Consider the following 23,210-nt stretch of genomic DNA (forward strand, 5'->3'; position numbering starts at 1 on the left):
TCACCGGTGCGGGAGAGCTATCGCTCACTGCCCCAGCGGTGGTTCGTGGCCGGCCCAGGGAGGACTGCTTCCCCGCGCGGCAGGCCGCAATTTCGATCGGGGCGAGCCGGAGGGCGCTAGGGCATGGCGAATTGAGTGCGCACGCCCTCTCGTTGGCGCGTGCTGCACGTGCGGCGACTACGAGGTGCGCTGCACGTGCCCGCCACGCGATCGCTGCCTGTGTGTGCGTGCACGGAAAGCAACCCCGTGACATGCACCTGCGCCACCACACAAGCCCGAGCGCCGCCCGCGGACCACCGCTGCGGCGTGCATACGTATGGGGTGGCCAGCGCTGCGGTCGGGACCCTGTTGCTGGACAGCCTATACGAGATGGCACTTCGGAGGCTGTATTTCTAGGTGCTCCTTAGGGGTTGCTCACCGTCATCAGTGCGTCTCGATGACGGCAGCCTTGATACGTCATGATTAAGGTCAAGCTCTCGTGATTGTCTGCCCTGCCGTCCTGTTTTTCAGCGCTGCAGCCACCAAGATAAGACCAAAGAGAACACGCTTACGCGCTACACATGCCCAGAAATTCTGCACAAGCCAATTTTTCAAAAGCAACCTGTTTCAAAGGAAACGCAATTTTTTATATATCGTAACATTCCACTATAACAATCGATATATCCGCAAATCTCACCACGACAGGTTTGCAATTTTTTTTTCATTAACGTTTTTGCTGTTGTCAAAAACGTTCACCATTGGTCTTTTATGGCAGTCTTAACTACTCAGTGCGAGTGATGGACAAACTTTAAAAGAAATATTTGGCTACGCATCGGAAGAAGGGGCCATTAACTTCAATATTTCCATAACACTATACTGTCATGCGGTTCTTTGACTTGAGTTTTAATTGTGAGGCAACTGTGGAGTAATGTAAGGTATATCTTACAATATTCCACAGTTGCCTCAAAATTAAAACTCATGTCCAACAATCGTCGACTTGCTGGCGAGTGTTCTCTGTGGGACCAAGTTGGAAAATAACCTCGTATTGAATGTTTAAAGTGCAAACAGCGAGAAAGGAAAGAAAGGATCTTTGTACATAGCCTGGTTGTGTATTCCGTTCAGCCTACTTTGAGCCGGTTATCTCGAGGCTGCAGTCAAATAATTGCGCAGTAAGCGTCGTTTCACGCCGAAATTCGCCTAAATTATGCAGCAAATCTGTAACTGAAAAGGTTTTAAAGGCTGTTCAAGAACCAAACTATTCGCACTCTAGCGCTGTGCGAATATGGGAAATTTTCGAACTGCGAGTCGAATTTGCCTCTATTCGATTCGCTTTGAGAATGCGTATTCAAAATCCGTTCTCAATTTTTCGAATAGTCTTCGTATGATTGACGCTATATTGACCCGCTCCGACGCCGCACAGCATGCTTCCGCGGCCTTTCTGCGCGCGAGGGAGCGACCAGCGTAGCGACGCAGTTTATTCGTGCGGCAGCCTTCATAATGCTTATGTACATGGCCTTCAAGATTGGGCGACGCGACAGGGTTTAGCCAGGTTTAACCAGCAGCGTCTTCATTACCGATAAAGGAGGCGATTTCAAACCGTCGTCCCTCTCATCAGCCGAGATTTTGCACTCCTTTTCATAAAAGGGAGTGCACAGCTTACTCGGTTTTTATTTCCATATAGGCGTATTCGGATACAGAGTGTAGTTTTGTAGTAGTATTACTGAATGCGCAGTGGAGTTCTACGGGAAGTATCCGTTTACGTGTACCCGTTTTGTGCACGGCCGTTTGTAGTTTGTTCAGCCTTTTCCTCAGCATTCCTGTGCACGTGACAACCAGAGTAATATGCAGGCTTCGCACTGCGTGCCCCTGATGAAGGTCAGTGTTGCCTCTTTGGACAGCGGCAGCTTTAACTCCACGACTTAGAGTGCGGCCCTTAGTGCTTCGCTGTTTTGCGTGACTATTCATTTTGTGCTTATAAATTCGCGCAGGTATAGCGAATAATGACAGAAATATTCGATTCGTATTCGATGCGGTTCTTTCACTATTGGATTCGTATTCGATCTGCTTTCGAAGAAGTGACATTCCCACACCCCTTCTGTTCACTTGTCATAAGATAGAGGCCGCGTGATCGAAAACTATCAAATCCGGCGGCTGACGGTCGTGGATCCTGAACAAAGAAAAATGCTGCGTCCGGCAGCCAACGGGCTTTTCTTCTCATTTCTCACTTGAGAATCAGTGCGAACACTTTACGTACAAGTGTAGGATTCGCGCGTCAGACCCGTCGCTAGCATTAGTGTTTCGCGCCACTAATGGAGAATTCGCCTGCAATGTCCGCTGCGTTGTATAGTTTCCTCATTCTTAGTGCGACCGCTTTGGGCTTGTACTCTTGTGAGATCACCAATCCGCTTGAGTTCATCTTTACAGGCAATGCAGATTTTCTTGGCATGTACACTCATCGCCTTATTTACTCGGGTTTTAACGTCCCAAAGCGACTCTGGCTATGAGGGCTGCCGTAGTGAAGGGCTCCGGAAATTTCGACCACCTGGGGTTCTTTATCGTGCCCTGACGGTGCACAGTACACGGGCCTCTAGAATTTCGCCTCCATCGAAATTCGACCGCCGCGGCCGGGAGCGAACCCGCGTCTTTCGGGTGAGCAGCCGAGCGCCATAACCACTCAGCCACCGCGGCGGCACAACCATCACCTGTATGTGAGTCTTGCGTCAATAATTCCATATATCTCCTAAGTCTAATCTCTCTTTCCGCCGGTTCACCCCGCTGAATAAATAAATATAACAATTGTCACTAATTCGAACTTAGCGGTTAACGCAGAGGCAGCAAGAATATCACTCAGCTGCTCCTCAAAACTTCACAGTAAAATATTCTCCTGCGCTGTATCTCTTAAGAGTTTTTTTTTTTTAATGTGTCGAAAAAGAAAGAAAACAGAGAAGAAATACGGCAGAGAAGGGCAAATCAGAGGCAGAAACTTCGTGCGTAGAGCAAGTAAGCAATTGGAACCTGCAGCCGAGCGTACCGGAGGCAGCTGGTGTTCGCCCCAGCAGCCCGCTCTTTCGCAGCGCTGCAGTCTCAGCTCCCTGCGGCGGAAGACGCACCTGAGCTCACTCGCACAGTGCGTGCGTAGAGCCTGGCGGCGTCCCTTCCTTATTTGCGACACACAGAGAGGGAGAGACCGCGGAGGTGCGCGAGGCGGCGGGGGCGCTGTGGCCGTTGCCACTAAACGACGACCGGTGACTTTATTCGGACGCGGGGCTGAAAGGTGCCGGGCGGGATTCCGACGACGACCGGAGTCCGTTGATTGACGACTCTATTGATCGGTAATCTGCTCGCGGAACTGCGAGCCAGGCTTCTTTTTCCCCCGGGCACGACCCGAAAGCCTCTGAGAGAAAACACGCCGGGCAGAAAGCAGGGAGAAGTAAAACCAACGAGCCGCAAAGAACAAAAGGGACCGCTCTCCAATCTCTCGTGCCCCTTTTTTCTTCTTCTTCTTCTTCTCTCTGATCCCGCGGCGATGCGTGGGCGCCACTGCTTGCGTGTTCTTTTACTTTCCGCCTTTGTTGTTCGCTTTGCGTTCGCCCGGCACTCATGACAAGATTTTTAAGACGAGCGCCCGATTGGAGCTCGGCTTTGCGCGGTGGGAAGCTGGCTCGCTGCATAATGTATATCCTGCACTGCGTTGCGCTGCTTCATAGACAATGTATGCGAAGTTATCTCTCTCTCTCTCTCTCTTATTCCTTGAAGCGTATGCGGAAAATGCAAATATGAGTGCGCTCTTAGGATCTTCGCGAGAGTTCTTCGCGATTCTATTTGCTGTCGTCGACAGATCCGCGAGAGCTTGGAGAGCGCGCATTCTGTGCAGTGCAGGACGCCGCACGAGAAAAAACATTTCCGCTCATGTCCCCGCGCTTCGGGGCGCCCGCCGTGAGCGCTTTTAATTTTCCTGCGCGAGTCTGTGTGCGTTCGTTCTGAGGCTTCATGGTTTGCCTTGATGCCGCGTGCCCTGAAGGACTGTAGAGCCGTCAGAACGACCTGCCCCAGATTTTGTGACGATATGAGAGCGGCGTTTGTTGCATTTGTACCCTGCTGCTGCGCCACCAAGGTCTATAGCCAAAACAGGAAGCTGTGTACTGGGTGTTTAGCTTCAGCGCGTGAGTAGTCGCTGCAATAAATAATTCGCACTACGCAACTCATGATCCACTGTTTTGGTTCGGCAGACGGGGCACTCTGCTGCCTCGCTTCAGTACACTGTTTCGGTGTCAGCGCTCCGCACTTGGCGACATGCACCACGTTCGTTGGCCACTGAAGTTAAAGTGCGGACAAGTGATTGCTGAGTGCTCCAAGTTCAACGGGATAATAATTGAGCGAAAGCTCAGTTCAGCGTAATTAAGCTGAAATGAGCGGAAAGTAACGCACTGCGCCCTCTAGTATCGACATCCCTGTGTGATGACACCACTACGTCCACTATGCACTGCTGCGCATTGGTATAGGTGATATGTTTGGCTTAATGCACCATAATCAGAAGTCGTAGTCGAGGGGTCTGACTTAGTTGAGACCACCTGGGGCTTTAAAATTCCGTTGACATAGCACAATTAACACACGCCAGCGTTTTTGTATTGTGCCTCCATCGAAATGTGACCGCTGCGGCCGAGGTTCGATCCTGCGGCCTTCAGATCAGCAGCTGAACTCCAAAGCCACTGAGTCAGCGCGGCGGCGCAAATTGGCTCGCCCGCACTCGGACACACTATTTTCGATGGATGGATGGATGGATGGATGGATGGATGGATGGATGGATGGATGGATGGATGGATGGATGGATGGATGGATGGATGGATGGATGGATGGATGGATGGATGGATGGATGGATGGATGGATGGATGGATGGATGGATGGATGGATGGATGGATGGATGGATGGATGGATGGATGGATGGATGGATGGATGGATGGATGGATGGATGGATGGATGGATGGATGGATGGATGGATGGATGGATGGATGGATGGATGGATGGATGGATGGATGGATGGATGGATGGATGGATGGATGGATGGATGGATGGATGGATGGATGGATGGATGGATGGATGGATGGATGGATGGATGGATGGATGGATGGATGGATGGATGGGTGGATGGGTGGATGGATGGATGGATGGATGGATGGATGGATGGATGGATGGATGGATGGATGGATGGATGGATGGATGGATGGATGGATGGATGGATGGATGGATGGATGGATGGATGGATGGATGGATGGATGGATGGATGGATGGATGGATGGACTCTTTAAACAGGGCGGTGGCTCAAGCCACTTAGCTATGACATGAAATTTTACTCTTGTCTTGATTTTAGCCACCAATCAGATAATCTTCGCTTGGTTACTTCTACCCGCTTAAAATCTACTTTTCCTTCACTGTCGTTAAACCCCAATGCCTTGGATAAATCAGCCCCGCTGCTTTCCACTGTAGGGTGAAGCCCTTTACAGAAAAGTATCAAGTGTTCAGCCGTTTCCTCCTCCTCTCCGCACGCAACGCACAACGTGTCTATCTCATGGTACCTGACTCTATATGTCTTAGTCCGCAAAACTCCCGTCCTGGCCTCAAACAACAAAGAGCTTCCCCTACAATTATCATAGATATTTTCTTTGGCAATTTCCTGCCTAAAAATCCTGTATGTTCCCAGTGCTGATTTCGTCAGCATCCCTGTTTTCCGCAGCGCTCTCTCTGCTTCTTTAACCTTTTTCTTAACCGATAATTGCTGATTTGCCCCCCTACTGCTGTCCAGATATTTGCTTGTCAATTTTCTAGTTCGCTTTCTCCATTTCGTGTCAACATTCTTTATGTACAGGTATCTGAAAACTTTCCTAGCCCACTGATTTTCCCTCATTTTTCTCATTCGCTCCTCAAATTCTATCTTACTGCTAGCTTCTCTGCTCTCGAACGACGCCCATCCCATATCACCCTGTACCCCCTGATTTGGTGTGTTGCCATGTGCTCCCAAAGCTAACCTCATATACGCCACGTTGTTTAATCGATGCGAGCGCCCACAGCGCCACCTAGTGGTGGCGCCCAGAACTTGGCTTGGCAGCGCATGCGAAACAGAGTGACGGCTGTGACGCACGGCTCCTTCGCGAGAGGCCTCCCATGAAGAGCTTTCGCTGAAAAATTATTTTCTTGGTAGTGGGCAGGTCGGTTATTAACGGGTTGGTACGATCCGCGTTGACGAAGCTATGATTCTTGATAAAAACCTAAGGAGCGGTTCGTTATTTCTCAAATGTATTACGTTAGGAGGGTTTAAGGATAACGTAAACAAAGGAAATTATTTTGAGCTGAGACTTGTGATTTTACATATTGCTGCGCTGGATAAAGAGCGATACCACCGTGCTGACAGTGGCACCCCAGAAGGTGCAAACATTTGGTCTTTCTTGAAAACATGGTGGATCTCCACTGGCACCAAAGAAGCTGTTCTTAGCGACGAGCTTCACTATACTCATTTCCAATTTCAGTTTTCTCTGGCATTTCTACCGGTACACTTTCGATAAAGTGCTCAGAAACCCCTTCTGCCCGCCTTTCTTCTTCATATCCCTCTCTCTTAAACCACTGCCCTCTCACTCTGCGCCTGGCATGTTTGTCGTTACAAACGCCTCCGTTCTGCGATTTTATGGTTCACATATATCTTGATTCAAGCACTTTAATGCAGTTTCACTTCAATGCGGCACTGTTCAGAGAAATCTACTGAGAGTACTTTAATGTTTTGGGGGAGTTTTTTTTTTTTTGTCACACAAGGCAGTCGAGCTGTTCCGTAAAATATTTGGGCTCAAAGGGAATAGTAGCTGATTGCTTCCATTTTAAGCTGGCGACGAAAAGTTTCAGGCCACCTGGCTTTTGTTATTAAGCATCACACTGCCCTCACGGAAGGATATGCATATTCAGACATGAAGAACATAGCTCGAAACGAGGTGAAAAACGGATCCCGCTCTTAGCCAGTGAAAATAAAATCCGGAAGAGGAGTTCCAGGCACACAAACACAAAGGCATCAGAGGCGGCGCCAGTAGCACCGATGCCTTTGAAATGCTGCCACTCAACTCAAACCATGCACAGCCAGAAAAAAGTAAATACCACAGGTCGCGAACCATGCTCCACCCACGAAAGCGTCACCCGGCTAGCTCGGCTCGATTGTTTCCTCTCTTTTTTTCGCGATATCGTTAAACGCCGGTCTGTTCACCAGAAAATTACGGGAATGACTCTGGCAGGTGGTCCGCAGAGGGCAACCTAGGAGGTAGGTGGGCCAGCTTAGGTCACACTGACCTTGCAGCATCATCACAACCTGCCCACCGGAGAGTGAGCAAACTGCCCACCGTGGCAGGTGGCAGTTCAATTAATGATTGGCCGCTCGAGAAGAGCAACCTGGGCCGCCCACAAGGCCCATATACCGCTGGCAGCACCTTCCATCGCAGGGCAGTGGCGCATCGCTCAAGTGCCGCACCACTGCTCCAGGTCGGGTGTGAGGACTCCCGGGCATCTACGAATGAAAAGTAGAGAATGACCAATTCCGCATATGTGGGCATTAACCAAATAACGCTATCGCGTCATGCCGTTGAGGCGGTGCTTAAGTGTCTCCTCCAATTCCTTTTTTTTTTCGGCGCTCTCTCCCACGCCGCGCTACGACAGCAGGGGTGAGAGTGGGAGGGATCAACGTGTCCAGCCGGCCGTGGACGCCGCCGCCTTGCTTCGTCCGCGAACATTGCTGCGCTATTCGTCAAGCCAGCGGCAGCCCCTCACAGCTGACGCCGCGTGTGCTTGCGAGGTTTAACGGGCAAGAGACCGCCACCGGACGTCACCGGGAGGCGCGTGAGTAGGGATTTTAAGAAAATGTGTAAATTATCCTCTCGCTTTTGAGGACTTGTACGCAGCAAGAACGCTCTATAGCCTTTACTCTAAGTAACGCACGCATTTTATAGCCGCCTTGAAAACCGTTGCACCGACCCTTTCAGCCCCGCCCATGCTACGTCGGAGCTTACTTTCGCTCTGCGCTGAAACGCTTCATGGAACGCAGTGCACTGCATGCCACCCTTTGCGTTGATCACTCATCGAGAACATGTTGCAACCGGCATTTTACTGTTCCTTAAAAGCTTGAATCTATTAGAGTAGTAGTATTAGTAGCAGTAGCACCAGTAGTGTAGTAGTAGTAGTAGTAGTAGTAGTAGTAGTAGTAGTAGTAGTAGTAGTAGTAATAGTAGCAGTAGTTGCAATTTTGTAATAAGGGTAGAAGTAGTAACGGCAGAAGTAGCATCTAGGCCTATCTATCAAGCAAGCATTGTTTATTTATAGCGCCCAGAAACCGCGATAGCCATTACGGTGGTACTTTTGGATACGTGCTTTAGTTACAGTAGTAGCAGTGCATGGTTGTAATACTAGTAGTAGTAGTAGTAGCAGTTCGTATTAGTGGTAGCAGCAGCTGCAGCATAAGAGCATAAGTAGTAGTACTTAGCGTGTGCGATTTAGCGCCTGGAAGCATTACATTGCTTACGGAAGACGCCATAGTGATGGGCTTCGGTTTGATTTCAACCGCCAGGGGTGTTTTAACGTTCACTTACGTCTCACAGCATGCGGACTTTTTAACCCCCCCCCCCCCCCCCCTCGACATGCGACCTCGTGGTCGACAACAGAACGCCTAATTACGGCGGGTCCCTTACAGCGCCCCGACGCCGACTTTGTACAAATAGGTATTATCCGCCCGCAGTTAAATTTCATGAATCAACTTGCCTGCTTCCCCCCATCTGCCCCTTAATCTGTTCAGGGCGACCGGTTTTTCGCTTCAGTGATACCATGCTGAGGACCCTCTACGACGTGTCTTTCTTTCTGACCATCTGCCAAATATGTATTTGCACAAAAAAACAAAACAGATGCAAATTTCAACTTGGAAACCGGGGCAAGCGAGCTGTTTTGTGTTACCTGCTGGAACAAAGCAATCGCATCTTCGTTTTATGGAGGCTATAATTGATTCACGCTTCTGAACTCGGAAGGCAAGCTATAAAACAAGGGAAGGAATTTTAATTGTGTCACGCGGAATAACGGGTGAAGCCATGCTGCGATGCTAAAGGAAGGCGTCATATCTCGATTTGTTTTTATTCAAGTGGCTTGAGTTTGTGTTTGAAAATCAATTCAAGGAGTAATTTGCTACGCACAGCGAAATACTCTCTAATCGTGCATTGTATTTCCCATCGTGCGTATTCGCTCTCGTAGAAACGCGTGTTTGCGCTGCTGTAGCCACGGATGGCCAACGTCGTTCCACTCGGCAACACTCGCAAAATTAACGTCAAGCGCCATGGAACCAGGCTCTCGCCTTGGAAGACTTGCAAGGAGAAAAGCTTGGACCTTGAGTGCCAAAGTAAAGACTCGGCCGTAGCCGAAGCCAAATCCACCGCCCATGTGGCCACGCGGAACCGCGGAGAAAGGGGAGAAAATCAGGGCGTCGTTTGCACGCCGGAGAAGAGGCGAGTGCGGGGTAGGGGCGAAGAAGCTGCGGAAGGGCAGGGGGAGGAACGAAATCGCGGGTGCGCCGAGACGGCAAAAAAAAAAATGCAGCTAGGGCCAGCGCCGAAATGGCGCCAAGAGCGAAGGCGCAAAGAAGGACGGACGGACGGACGCGGGAAAGGAATCGATCCCCTGCCTTCCTCCCCCACGCGTTCCTTTTTCCTTTCGATCTTATTAACATTCGGGGCCCCCATTGGCCGGCTGTGAGCGGCCCTGATTGGTGTGGGCGGAGCGTCAAGAGCGGGGCGTGCGCGGCGCGCCGTGTGTGTTCCCCTTCCGGCGGACCCCCCCGCCACCACCAGCGTCGAGGCGCCGGTGCGGGGAAAGAGGAAGGCGCGCGTTCGAGGCACCCCACTCGAACGCGTGCGCGCCCTGCTGCGGCCCAGGCGCGTTGTTCCGTCGCCGGGGTCTGCTGCTCCATGGCCAAGTCTCCCGAGAGGATGACGGCAGCCGCCAAGGAGGACGGTGGCCAGGCGACTGCTGCCCTCGAAGCCCTGGCCGCAGGCTTCGGCGGCCACCGAGTGCCCCGCGAGCTGGGAGGCTCGGCCTTCCGCGTGGTCACCCCCAAGCACAGCAGCTTCACCGGTGAGCAGCGCAGCCGGTGTGGCACGGCCCCACTCACACGCCGGCGCTCTTCTCGGCCACTTCTTCCCCGCCACCGATCGTGCCGCGGTGGCAAGCGGCACGAGTTGACCAGTCTTTGAATGCACATAGAGCGCGTGCATGCACAATGACTCAGCGGTGCAGGTTACCTGTTTACTTCAGGGCTCAGTCGGTGGACTCACAAATGAAGACGCTGTCGCCGCCTCCGAGGCTAAGTGATCTGCCGATCATTTAGCGTCGAGGCTACCAGCGCCGAAACCGGGTCGCGAAAAACAAATAAGTCCAACTCGCGTCATGACATCAAAAAAAAATTCAATTTAGTCTTCCCCAAGAAAGAAAATAATTAATCGCAAGCAGCCGACCAGGGCACGCATTTCTCAGGCCGACGAATTTTGTCTGCTATCCTGTGCTCCTAATCGTTTATGGACTGATGCCCGACAATTGCCTGTTGCTATATTCTTGGATTCTACGACATTGGTGCAAATTTTTTTATTTCCTCCTGTTTACGCGTTGGTACAAGAGCCGTTCTATGAGGAAGTCTAGTCGAGAGATTTCGGTGGAGCATCTATGCGAGTTGGCTCTTAAAGGAACTTATCACGAATAATCGCCGGCCTGTTTGGCATGCTGTTGAAATGTTGTCCCCATCTGCCCAGGCCGATGGAGTATGCGATGGGTAACAGACCAGTGGGGCCTCCCATGCATCGCCTACTTTGTCCAAGTTAAATTTTGAAAAGACAGATGCCTGTAAAATGGTCTGAGTCTGTGGGTGGAGGCTAAAGATCAATAAGGAACTGAAACGAAGTTCATGCTAAACAAAATATTTTAGAAGCCTTTATGGTGGCTTATCACCGTTGTATTCTTTACTCTGAACGTCGTGCAATGTTGGCTCCCGTACTCTCATTTGACTGACGCTACCTTGGGGGTTTGAGAAAAATGAAGGGACTGGATCGAAATGTACTTACATCGGCTCATCTTTGCACCAGGCATAAACACACCAGCTTTCCTTGAAAGCTCCTGAGCTGACCGGAAATAAGAGTTATGAAATTCCTGTTTGTTTTTTTTGTGAGTTCACCTTCTGGTGCGTATAGGTACAAGAAAATCTGTAGCATTTCGTTCACATTTGAGGGGAGGCAATAGAAAACTTGTTCTCCTTTTTGTTTACTCTCAAGAAAAGGTGTGTGCGTTCTGAAGAGTATCGTTCCTATACGTAAATTCTATCTTACTCAGCACCAGTGTGTACTCACGAGTAGTGAGTTTTTCGCAATTTTCTTTATTCCCCAAATATACTTTCAAAGCCATATAAACGTCTCCTGAGTAATTTTACAAATACTGCATGGTGGCGTAGGGGTGTCCTAGCCGTAGCCCAATGGTTTGAGCACCCGCATCGTATGCGCAAGGCGGGGGGATTCGATCTCCAGTGGCGCCGTACACCCATTGGTGATACAATGGGTACACGCTTTTTCCTGGCCTGGTACTCGGCTTCTCTGGGGTGAAGCGATTGTAAACTGGTTCTTTGATATGCGACCTTCCGTCGAGAAAAATACCTTGTGCCATGGCACTCTTTGGCCATAGATGCCCTTTCCTCATTAAAATCAAACAATCATCATCATCACTGTATAGAAAAAACTTAAGATTTTCTTTTTTTTTTTCTGAGCGCCCAAACCGAAATAGGGAATATACATTAAGATGACGCTTGAACCACTGATGATTGACAGGGCTGTGGGGGCAGTGACTGCTCTCCTTGCACCCATCCGTCTCCATTCTTCTTACCTCTGGCATGGCTTGAGATTCCGACCACCTCAAGAAAAAAACATGGACAGTTTCCGGGGTAATGCAGCCGCAAACTCCGTTTTTTATATATATAATTAAAAGGTGAATACGAAGAAAATGAGCCTCTCAATTGGAGACACACTTCGTCTGCCTCTCCACAGTCTCATGAATAACTGGTCCAGACATGACCTGCAGCTACCGTTGAAGAAGTTGTTTCTCATAGAACTTTTGCTTCCTGTCCACCGTTTCTCAACAAGCTTTTGCAACAGCATTACGTCCTGTGCTGCCGGCACAAGGACGCCACACGCGGATGACCGACTGCTGTTCGGAAAAGGCAGAGCGCGCGTCGTACACGGCGCCGTCAACAGCACCTCACCGAAGTGCACGCGTGGTGTTCCCAAACGACAGCGTGTATGCAGCGCACTTCGTTGTCGGAAATGCGCTGCACGCACGTACCTCCCGCCTCCTTTTTCAGTGCACTCTGTCTCACTGGAGCATTCGCTGCGTTTCTTTTTCGAATAAAAGAGGAATGGACCATAAGATGCATACGTGAGGAGAAATCTTTTCGAGCCCCCCCCTTTAGAATTTTAGATGCAAATACGTGCTTACTTCGATGGTCGTTTATGCGTAGGCAAGAATGCGTTATAAAATATTAATTTCTGGGATATATTCGGCCAACCTGTACAACGACGAGCTACAGCCTTGTTTTCTCTGTTTGCCGTTTTGATCCCATGTGTGTAGGCATGTGTTATCAACTTCAGCCTGCAGTGACTCCTTTGGTTCGAAAAAAGGCCGTATATGAATCGCTACCATTATCCTCGATGAGCATGCTGACCATATATACTAAAGGTAAAGGCAAAGTCTAGTTTTTCCCATAGCGATTCGGAGCACTTAAGTCTGTGACTCAAGAAATGTCTGTCGCAGGTTAAGGACTTGCAGTATGCGCACGCAGCATATTTTTTTATTTACCATTATCTTCAGACAAGACCCTACGGCAGACACGGGTAGTTCTGTTTAATATAGTTATCTTTTATACTCCAGGCTGTTGAGATCGCTTTATTAATGTATTGTGCAATCGTCTAATCAGCGTTTTCAACCACATAAAAAAAAAGGATAAAGAATGGGATGTCTTCGGGGGAGTTGCGCTGAGAATCGTTACGTAAAATAGAGGTATGCACCATTGAGAAATTTTCATTAAATCGCTTAACGCGCATGATTTGTCATCGTCAGTCTTCAGAATCTCTGCTTTTGCTCCTTAGTAAAACACAGGCGCTGAAATGTTTCCTAATCAAGCGCCAGTTCAAGTGTTCCCACCGGTTTAAAACACCTCAAAAAAAAAAAATCCACGCGATCAGGGCAAATGGTTTTTCGATTTAATAACGTAGACTTTCCGAACGAATAACAGTGAGCTCTCTAACTGTGCGCCAAAATTTCTCACTGCTGCAGTTCTAATTAGAAAAGAGAAAGAAAACCTCCAGTTCCAAGATTTTAAAATCTTGGAACTGGAGGTTTTTTTCCTCTTTCTCGCTCTAAACCACGCGGAGTGCTTTTTGGTACTTCCAGCCGACTGCGTTCCCGCGCCCTGCAGGTGCCAGTCGCTCAGTCGGTACATCCGCTATGCACCCCAAAATTCCTTCATTTTTATTTTCGCGATTCTAAAATTCCACACATTTACCTCCTGCATTCTTGAGCGGATACCTTCAACACCTTCATTGCACGAGGTCAGGGGTAATAAAATAGTGGGCACACTTGTGCTGACAAGCTTTGGCGTGTATCAGATAAGGAGGCGGCGAATACGAAAACAGCGCAGGCTGATCTATATATGCCGCTCCTGGCTCTGGCTTAAGGTTCGAGCCGATAAGTGTTCTTTCTCCGCAGCGGCGTGTCAGAAATATATCCCGCGCGGCACGCGCTTCTTTCGGTGCGCTCGGAGATACGTTGCAAGAGCCGTCTGCGGAAACGATGTATGGAGTGTGCGTGTGCAAAAGTTCCGACCCCTGTCCATGCGAAGCTGCGGTTCCAGACAGCTTAATCGGCGCCGTGCGCATATATGTCCAACGTGTGCACAGCTGAAAGCGGAAGCGGTAGCCGCAGTACTTCGGAGCGTTTTGATGCCTTTGCGTCCGTTAGTCCGCTGCTGCCGACGTGCTACTGCGCTGTTATAGCATACAATGCCAGTGACGTTCGACTGTTGGCCACAGAAGATCAGGTTTCCTTATAGAAGCGAAATGCTATAGTTCCCGCGTTTACTCAGATATCTTGTTCGTTAGCAAACTCAGGTGGTTGAATTTAATTATGAAGTGGTTTTGTTATATATTAGAAAGGAAAATAAAAAGAGCTAAGAGTGCCGGCAGTTGAGGGTAGCACATGATCTTTTGCACCTGAAAGGCGATTGGATATTGACACGATGGAGAAAAAAAGGGCCAGGAAATGACAGGAGAAAGGACATAGCAGGGAAAGGCTTAAACCACATTTGCAAGTTGTAACTTATTATAAAAGTATACGCACAAACAAGCAACTCTTCCTCCCATCCACCGCGCACACACACGCGCACACACACGTAAAAACCAAAGAAACGCGTCTGTTGTCCTATTACGGTCGTTTATAGTCAAGTATTATGACCATGAAAAAAAAAACAATTACGCATACATATACTAAATAAGTGCTGTCGTAGTTCGCGTTCGAGGCTCACTGTTCGGGACCAGCAGCGGCGGGATCGGCGGCTGATCTGGCGTTCAGAAGGAAATTATTCCGGAAACTATACGTCCTGGCTCAAGCTTCGGCACCAGAAAATTCAGTAAAGCACTAAATTTTTCCGCCGCAAGTAAAAGCGTCCTTTTTCGACAAGCGACGTAATCGCCAGGGACCTCTGCTTCACCGCCGTAGTTATCGGTACACGGGGCTTCTTGTAGGCTGCGAAAATTCAAAAAGATATTGGAACGTACAAGTTTGCCTCTTATCGACGCCTTCTCACTTTTGTAGAAGCTGCATATTGGTCAATTTATATCTCTCATAATAGATCTAAACCATCGACGGAATCAAAGCAGGAAGAGGTGGTGGCGACCCCTCTCTGGCTTCCCCCTCCCCTCTTTTTCACCCCTGTGCGAGAAACTGTTAACGAGAGAACCACGTTGATCCTATAGTTCTTTCGACGGGAAAAGTTCAAGAAATGTGTTGTACAATAAGGGCACCCCCTCCTGCCCTCTCCCCTCCCCTTTCTTCAGTCACCCAATTTTAGAGCTGCCCATAAATCCGCCCCTGAAGCGAGGATGCTTAAGGTGAAATGTGATTACAACCTGCTAATCTGGCACGATGATTATGCGCTTTTATTCCCCAGTTTCTATGTTTATTCGTTCTATATCGGCTAGTGCTCGGAAGTTAGGGCTTGCTACGCTGCGCAGTTTTGTATCCCCGTAATTCCTGTGCTGGCTGGCTGAAATGGCAGTATAGCGACACGAGTGAGGTTTGTGAGCTAATGGAGCGCGATTACCTGAGCTCTAGTGTCGGGGGCTAAAAATACGATGCCTCCAAGTTCCCGCATCACGAACACTTTGGGCAACGAGCAACACGATTTGCACCAGGACAACCTGAGGCAGTGTGGTCAGACTGGGGTGTGAAAAAAATAATGATTTGAACATGATGCGAAAGACAACTTGCTTTACTTTCGGAGAGGGTATAATGTGAACATCAATTTTTTTAACCCTTGTAGCCCGTGAGCTCCGCTAATTTTGCCTGTGAAATAAAATAGTTGTGACTAACCTCATATACAACGATTATTCAATGCACTTTAGATTTCGCCGAAGTGGTCCTGTTATATGCCCGGCCGCAATGGCCACATATTGGTGGAGGACAAAAAAAAAAACCAATTCCTCACAATCGCACCTCGGTGCGGGTTATTGAAAATCGGGTCGCTGAAATTCATCGGCAGCTCACCTCTAAGCTCGAGTATAGCCCTGTAACGTAAAAGGCTGCGTATTTATGTTTGCAACTTGTCACGGCCCCGTATAATTTCTGCTCCTTTTGTGTCTTATTAGTTGGAATATATATACGCTGACTTTATTTATACAGCTTTCTGAGTGGCGTGTCACCTGCCTTCATAGGCAGACGCCGTTTTTTGCAGCTATATATATCGCGGTTCTACAAGAACTTAAAAAGACCGATGTGAGCGGCACGCATTCTGATGTGTTCGACTTCTAGATGCGCAGGTACCACAACGGTGAAACTAAACTTATCAGGTTTGCTCAAGCTAAGCACAAGCACGAAATACTAGCATTTGGATCCTAGTTAGAGCAATGGACCGACAGGCAGTTGTGAGAACTATATACGACCTGGAAGTCATATACGCGCCGGAAATGTAAAACACAGGTATGGCTGTGCATGAGCTCGGGCGGCTTCAGCTGCACATTTGGACTCGTGATTTTTTTGTCGTGCAGTGAACACGCTATCACCTGTTTTTTTTTTTTTACTTGTCGGCCGCATCGCAAATTAACCGTCCGAAGGGTTCGTGGGATGCAAGCAATGCAATACTTACCAAGGAAGGCAGGACGCAACAGGCAAGTCCACAACTCTAAGAGTATGCACGAGAAAGTGTGGTACGTTTGTGCTGGCAGTCCCTCTACTTTTTTTTTTAACGAAACGGACAGAAGTAAGCTGTCGCTCGCTTTGATTTTTTTTTTTTACCATGAATGCCTAATGTAACACTGACTGTTATACTGGGGGTACTAGGTTCTCTGTTATAGCAAGCAGCCACACACGAGGGAATGCCACACGAACATTACACTGCGCAGACTTAACGCTCATGAGGTTAACGTACACTGTGCTTGAGACGGCCAGTATAAGATGCCGCTCAGGAGACAGCAACAAACGCACGTTCGCAGGTGCGTACATCTCGCATAATAGTACAGCGTGAAGTTCCCGTATACTGCGTGCGTGCTTCGTTTAGCAGCCTCTCCGGCGCAAGAGCTTCCGTGACTGTCGGGAAACATCAGCTCTCCGTGAACGGCCGACTCCTTGATAAAAATTCTTCCCCGAAGTTGACGTTTGATCGATACCACCACAAAACAGAGACGTTCTCAATCATGGCGAGCGTGGCGGGAGTCAGCGGCAGCTTCCGACCGCCCAGAAACACCTCGCCACGAAGCGCTGCACCCTGAAAGCACACTGTTATGAGAAAACTGGCGGTGCAGGGAATAATAAGTAAATAGGAATGAAGGAATTGACTGTTCCACGCAAGCAAAAGGAGGCAGTCTTCGTTTCCCCCGCTGTACCCGCGTCTACACGCACGCATAGCGCGCCGAAGACAGCCTATAACTGCCAGGTTGGGGCTCTTCGATCCGCCCTCGCTCTCCCGCCGGGGTGTTTACGGTCCGCCAAAAAAGGGAGGGTCGGCCGCCCTCTCCGCTTTTCCTCAGCTCTCATTTTTCTCTCTCTTTCTCTACCCGCGTACTTTCAAAGCCTGAATTGAGTGATTACAAATCGACGCGCGGACAACGGCGCAGGCGGAGAGATGACTGCGCGCCGATCTGCGGCGCGCCAGGGTGCGCTGCCTTCGGCCCCCGACGCTCTCCTTCGACGCCGCGCGCACGTCTCCGTGGCGAGATTGGTTCGTCCATTCGATCTGAATGCTGGCGTGCGCAGCTCCGGCGACCCGGCGCCCCATTCGACGGCCGAGGAGAGGCTCGCCGGGGCCGTTCCGAATCCAGGCTATGCCTGTCCCCGGCCCGCGGCGTTCGATGTAATTGCCGGGTAATGGCGCCCCCCTCCCTCTCCCACCGCCCCCGCGTTGAGTGCTCCGCCAGCCTCGCGCGTATTCGATAATGAAGTGATCTCGAAGCGACCGGCGATTTTTGAGACGTGTCGCTGAGAACTCGAGTCGTATCGACGCCAGCGCTGCCCGCCCACCGCGTGCGTGAAGCGAGATGAACTTGTCCCTCGCTTCATCCCATAGCCATTACAGTGCGGTGGCGCTGAAAGAGCGCGCGTGTCGGAGCTTCTTTTTTTTTTTGTTATATTCGCTGCTCTCAAAACGGGGCCCCACGCAGTTTGCTTGCTTGCTTTATGACCATGCATAAGAAGAAAACCTTCCAAATTCAATGCGCGTCCGTTTCGATTTGTTGCTTTCGCTCTGCAAGAGCATTACAACTTAAGTAAGGAACCAAGTTTTTTCTCGGCGTCGTCATTGGTGTGTAAATCGGGCACATTCGCTGGCACCACGAAGAATCGGCGAACGATTAAGCGCATAATTTAGACAGGGGTTCAAGGGCAGAATTAAGAGGGTTCCCCCTGCCCCCCCCCCCCCCCCCTTTTTGAGCGTGAAATTTTCTATGAGAAACTATGAAAAAAACCAATTTTTCGAACAAGAAGACACCAGAAATATAGTGCGCAAATAGAACTCCGCTCTTTCCTATAAACGCCCCCTCCAAGATTCACCCATGAATGCGCCACTGGTTATTAGAGAGTTCTAAATAGGGTGACCCCATTGGTTAGGGGGATATGGGAATAGCGGGGCGCCAGTGCGCATGCGCAGAACGCTAACTCAAGAGGCTTAAGCGTTCTGCGCATGCTCGTTGGCGCCCTGCTACTCCCTTAGTCCCTTAAGCGATAGAGTTACCATATAAAACTCCCTGCGCACTTGAGTCTTTTCTGCCATAAAGCACGTTCTCTTCCTCGTTTATGATGTTATAAAACTAATCAGCAGAAATTTTGCCTGCAAAATTCAAGCCACGCATTTGACTATTCCTTGTGGGTGGTAGTGAAAAACTTTTATTGCACATTAAAGGGAGGTGTCGACCCCCTAATGGGGACCCATTTACAGGGTGGTGTCCCTACGTACGGTGTCGTGATGGTGCCTTAATTTCATATGAAGGCGGCTTTAATTCCTTTGATGCGCCTAACTGTAGCGGTCGCGGTCGTTAAGTGGATATTCCATTCGGCTCGCGTGCTCGAGTTTATGGGCTCAGTCCAGACGACGGCGGCCGTATTTGCGTGGGCGCAATGCAAAAACTCATTTCTTTTTTGAATAGATGTGGCACTCGACAGATGCACGAGACAGAACTGGACAAGTGATTTCTTAAGAAAGCGAATACAGTCCAACCCGGATATGCCGAACTCGAAGGGGATGCTGAAGCAATTCGATATATAAAAACGGCAGTAGATGAGCTTATCTGTAACCTAATAGAAAGAATACATTCCACCCACGCTAGTGACGTGCTTCTTGCAGCGACGTGTCATGCGCCGGCGTGCAGGCAGCCCACCTCTCGCCAGCCGTTGATAGGCCTAATCAGCTTCGCACCAAGTCCGCAGCGGATGGTTTTTAGAACTAGCTACCGCCTATTATAAGATGCCTAATCCTGTTGCCAGAACGCAATAAATATGATAATCGCTCATTAAAACGACGGTACAGTTTCTTCGCGCAAGTTAGTTACGTTGGCTTCACCAGCGTGTAAAATGAGTACAAGAGGTGGCCCCCAAGCACACCCTGCGTTCGCTGCCAACAGGTGCCTCAGTCTGTGCCCCGTCTCCGCGCGCGAAGAAGTGATCGAAGGGAGGGATTAGGAGAAACAGCTGGAACTTGATGTGTAGTTCGATATATCGAACGACCGGAGAAATTTGAGTTCGATATATCCGGGCTTGACTGTATGAACAAGCTTGGCCCAGCAGCAAATGTTATTACGCAAAAACGCCCACGTGGTAGAAATCAACCCGGAACCATCCACTGCAGCGCGCCTCATACATAATAATAATAATAATTGGTTTTTGGTGGAAAGGAAATGGCGCAGTATCTGTCTCATATATCGTTGGACACCTGAACCGCGCCGTAAGGGAAGGGATAAAGGAGGGAGTGAAAGAAGAGAGAAACAAATAGGTCCGTAGTGGAGGGCTCCGGAATAATTTCGACCACCTGGGGATCTTTAACGTGCACTGACATCGCACAGCACACGGGCGCCTTAGCGTTTTTCATACATAGTGCACAGTTTTCTATTGGCAGGTAAAAATTTATTATTAACCGCCGCCGCGGTGGCTAAGTGTTTATGGCGGTCGGTTGCTGGCCCGAAAGACGCGGGTTCGATCCCGGCCGCGGCGGTCGAATTTCGATGGAGGCGAAATTCTAGAGGCCCGTGTGCTGTGCGATGTCAGTGGACGTTAAAGAACCCCAAGTGGTCGAAATTTCCGGAACCCTTCAATACGGCGTCCCTCATAGCCTGAGTTGCTTTGGGACGTTAAACCCCCATGAACCATAAACCAAATTTATTATTAACAATGTTCCTAACTACACAGCATATTTCAGCTGAGTGAGTAAATGCTGCCAGAAATCATGTTATGCGATGTCTTTCGACTGTTTCTTTCCCCCACTGCAATGAAAGTACGGCGTCTATATGAGATCAAGCTGAGGCGTACAGACTATAGTAAGCACTGAGCTTTAATCTCACTCGTCAAGGCGCGCTAGCCACGCGCCATACTTCTGCACCGCCCTGTGGCGCCCTGTGGCGCATTTTCCCTGCCATTCTTATGTGCTGAACGACTAAACGTGCAGTCTCATCTTTACAGGAGTGCATATTGTTGGGCGGGTCGGTCGCACATCGTTGAGGCTTTCTTGATAAGGAACAAAAGAGATGATTGCGCGAGTGATACCTCGGTAAGACATTATCAGACAGAGAGCAGATTTATGGCTTGCGCTTACTGATTGGCATGAGGTATGCGTTGTTCTTGTGAATAAACCCAGTCGCGAGTCTGCGCCCGCCCTTGTGCCCTCCTCGTTCGTGTTTGTATTATTTTGCGCAGTACCTTTACTTATCTCTACAGGTCAACACCACTTTGACTTCAGGCTACCTACCGATGCTCTAACGAAGAAGCCAGACAGGGCGCAGAATATTATGTGATACCCTTCTAAGAAAGCTCGTGCTCGCGCATGGTGTCACTGATACATCAGCTTGGCTGTACGATTGTTTAAGTTCCCTCAAATCTCCTTCAAGTAGCCACTGAAAAAGAGGAGGCGTTGAAACTTAGCAGCTCCGTTCAAAAAAAGGATTACCAGATCTGTGCCGTTCTGACAGCTACGCGCAAACAGAAACGCACTGCTCACTTTCTGTAAGGCGATGAATAAACAGATAAGAACGCACTGCTACTAGAAGTCGCCTTTGTACCGGTATGGTGCAGACATGTAACCTAAAGAAGTAATGTCTGTGTTCCAGGGCACACATAGACGTTGAAGAGTGTATGAACTCGTATTGAACAATGCGGCTGTGAAAGAGCACAGTGTTAAAGTTTTCCTTGCACCGATCTTTATTAGCGATTGGCGTCATGATGAAATATTTTTCTGCAATACTACGAACGGCTTCAAGATTTATATGTATATAGCAAATCACTGCAAATCACATTTCTTTTCATACAGACGCCAACACACACGCACACAAGCACGCATACACATAATGAAAATTAAATGCGCTACTTACAGGACTCCCTGTATACGCACATGCAGGATAAAAGTTGCAGAGCACGCGTAGAACCACCACTGCTGCGTTGGTGCTGACCTCCCACTGGTTAAAGCTGCAACATGATTGTAGAGACAGAGCCTGCTTCATGCATGCACAGTAATGACCTAATAACAAGTCCATCAGTATATGCTATTCCTCTACAGTGACCGAAGACAGACATTGGCCCTCATAACGCCATTTCTTCAGTGGCATGCATGCGGGCGGACAAGGAAAATGACTGATCGGTGTATTGTATGGGCCCGCGTGTGCCGCTGCGTGCACGCGCTGTAGCAACTTGCAGCATAGCAGTCGAGAGGGTACCGCCGCCTTTCAGAACGACCTTGCCTTTCTTTCCCTTTATGGGTATTGCATTTTAAATTAAAAGAATCAATAAAGCACCTTTGTACAATGTTTTCCTCTCCCCTTTGCGCATCACATCAGCCGGCCGAGGATCATGCGTGCTGTGTTATAAGCGGGACCACGATTGGGCTTCTGCTTAGGAAAAATGGTATGTGGGATATGAAGTTAGATGCACGAGGGCTATGGCCGACACCTTAGTGGAGGGCTCTGCATGCATTTTGACTACACCGCAACTCCCGCGGCCGTTTATGCATCTCGCAAACTTGACCTCAGAGTCCGAACACCAAAGCCACAGAGCCAACTATCGAGGTATTACTGAGCAGGGGACGCTGAGGGGAGAGGACAGTGCGTGCATGCTGCAGGTTGAACAGGCAAAGAAAACATCGTTTCCTGAACCACTGCATGCGCCCACCGAGAGAAACATGAAGGTAGATGAATGCTATTTCAGCAAAAGCTCAAACTTTTCTTGAAAACGGCGTCATACGACAAACCAAGGTCTGAGCAGCGAAATATGCGCTTCTCTTCAGCGTCTCAGGCGAGCATTAACTAGAACTTCACATCTTTCGTTTTTATCAGACGGACAGCGCACTATATACGAGACAGTGTATCCGCCAAGTTGCACTGTGTCGAGCACGAAAATGAAGTCCACAAAAACTATGTAAGATGAATGGGAACCACATGAGCATTTTCTGCTGTGAAAACGGCTTGTTCATACCAAGACAAAACTCTGTTCTGTGGTCGAGGCGCATGCGTAAAAGAGAGCTGCAGGTTAATTTCAACAATCAACTGCTTAACGCTGCTCCGAAGTCTTAGTGCACGAGCGTTTTGAAATATAGCCTCTGCCCAAAACGCTGCCACCCCGTTCGGGGTCGAACCAGCGCTCCCGCGTGCTTGGAAGCAGAATGCCAAAGCCATGCGATGAGCCACCGCAGCCGGCCAGTGAGAACGCCAGGCGTTTTATCGTGCAGCGCCTTAACGGACGACGCATGCAGTGCGCTGCCAAAACGACTTTGAGGCCGATTCATTCCAGCTGCAGCAGGAAAGGCCCAGAGGAAATAAACTGCCTCTCGAAAGTGCCGTTAATTTATGGAAGACGTACAGAATGAAACACATCGTGAAAAAATGGCGGCCAATTTGCGTAGTGAGGCCAAATACGAATTAGGGGCGCAAGAAATACATGTCTGGCCCTTGTTTGCCTAATTTATCTTGGTTTGCATTCTTTATAGTGGTTTTGCTATGTTATCCATGATACTGCTATGTGATTAAAGTGGGTTATCAAGTGTATTATGTGTGTTGCGTGTGTACACATGGCATGGATGAACACACACATATACTTATGAAGCGAGCCAACAGTCACCGAAACCACGGTGCATAGGGGAATGTTTTTAATTTTTTTAATGTGTTGTGCTAATCAGTGGGACAATAATACTTACAGTAGTTTATCGTTTGAAGAACGTTTCTTATAAAGCAGCA

General features: G+C 49.2%; 1 protein-coding gene and 1 long non-coding RNA gene across 2 annotated transcripts in view; one reads left to right on the plus strand and one right to left on the minus strand.

The window, feature by feature from the left end:
- LOC144115604 (uncharacterized) overlaps window positions 1-23,210 on the minus strand; it is a 50,775-nt gene that overhangs the window by 3,504 nt on the left and 24,061 nt on the right. The window contains exon 2 of the long non-coding RNA XR_013311469.1: window positions 21,357-21,450. This is a non-coding gene — a long non-coding RNA (uncharacterized LOC144115604). The remainder of the gene's footprint in view (window positions 1-21,356; window positions 21,451-23,210) is intronic.
- The window catches only part of LOC144115602 (uncharacterized), a 96,473-nt gene continuing 83,122 nt past the window's right edge, over window positions 9,860-23,210 (plus strand). Inside the window, exon 1 of the mRNA XM_077650026.1 lies at window positions 9,860-10,116. Within this exon, the coding sequence (XP_077506152.1) occupies window positions 9,951-10,116 (166 nt within the window). The 5' untranslated portion in view covers window positions 9,860-9,950. The remainder of the gene's footprint in view (window positions 10,117-23,210) is intronic.

Source organism: Amblyomma americanum, chromosome 1 (genome assembly GCF_052857255.1).
Source record: "Amblyomma americanum isolate KBUSLIRL-KWMA chromosome 1, ASM5285725v1, whole genome shotgun sequence".
NCBI lineage: Eukaryota > Metazoa > Arthropoda > Arachnida > Ixodida > Ixodidae > Amblyomma > Amblyomma americanum.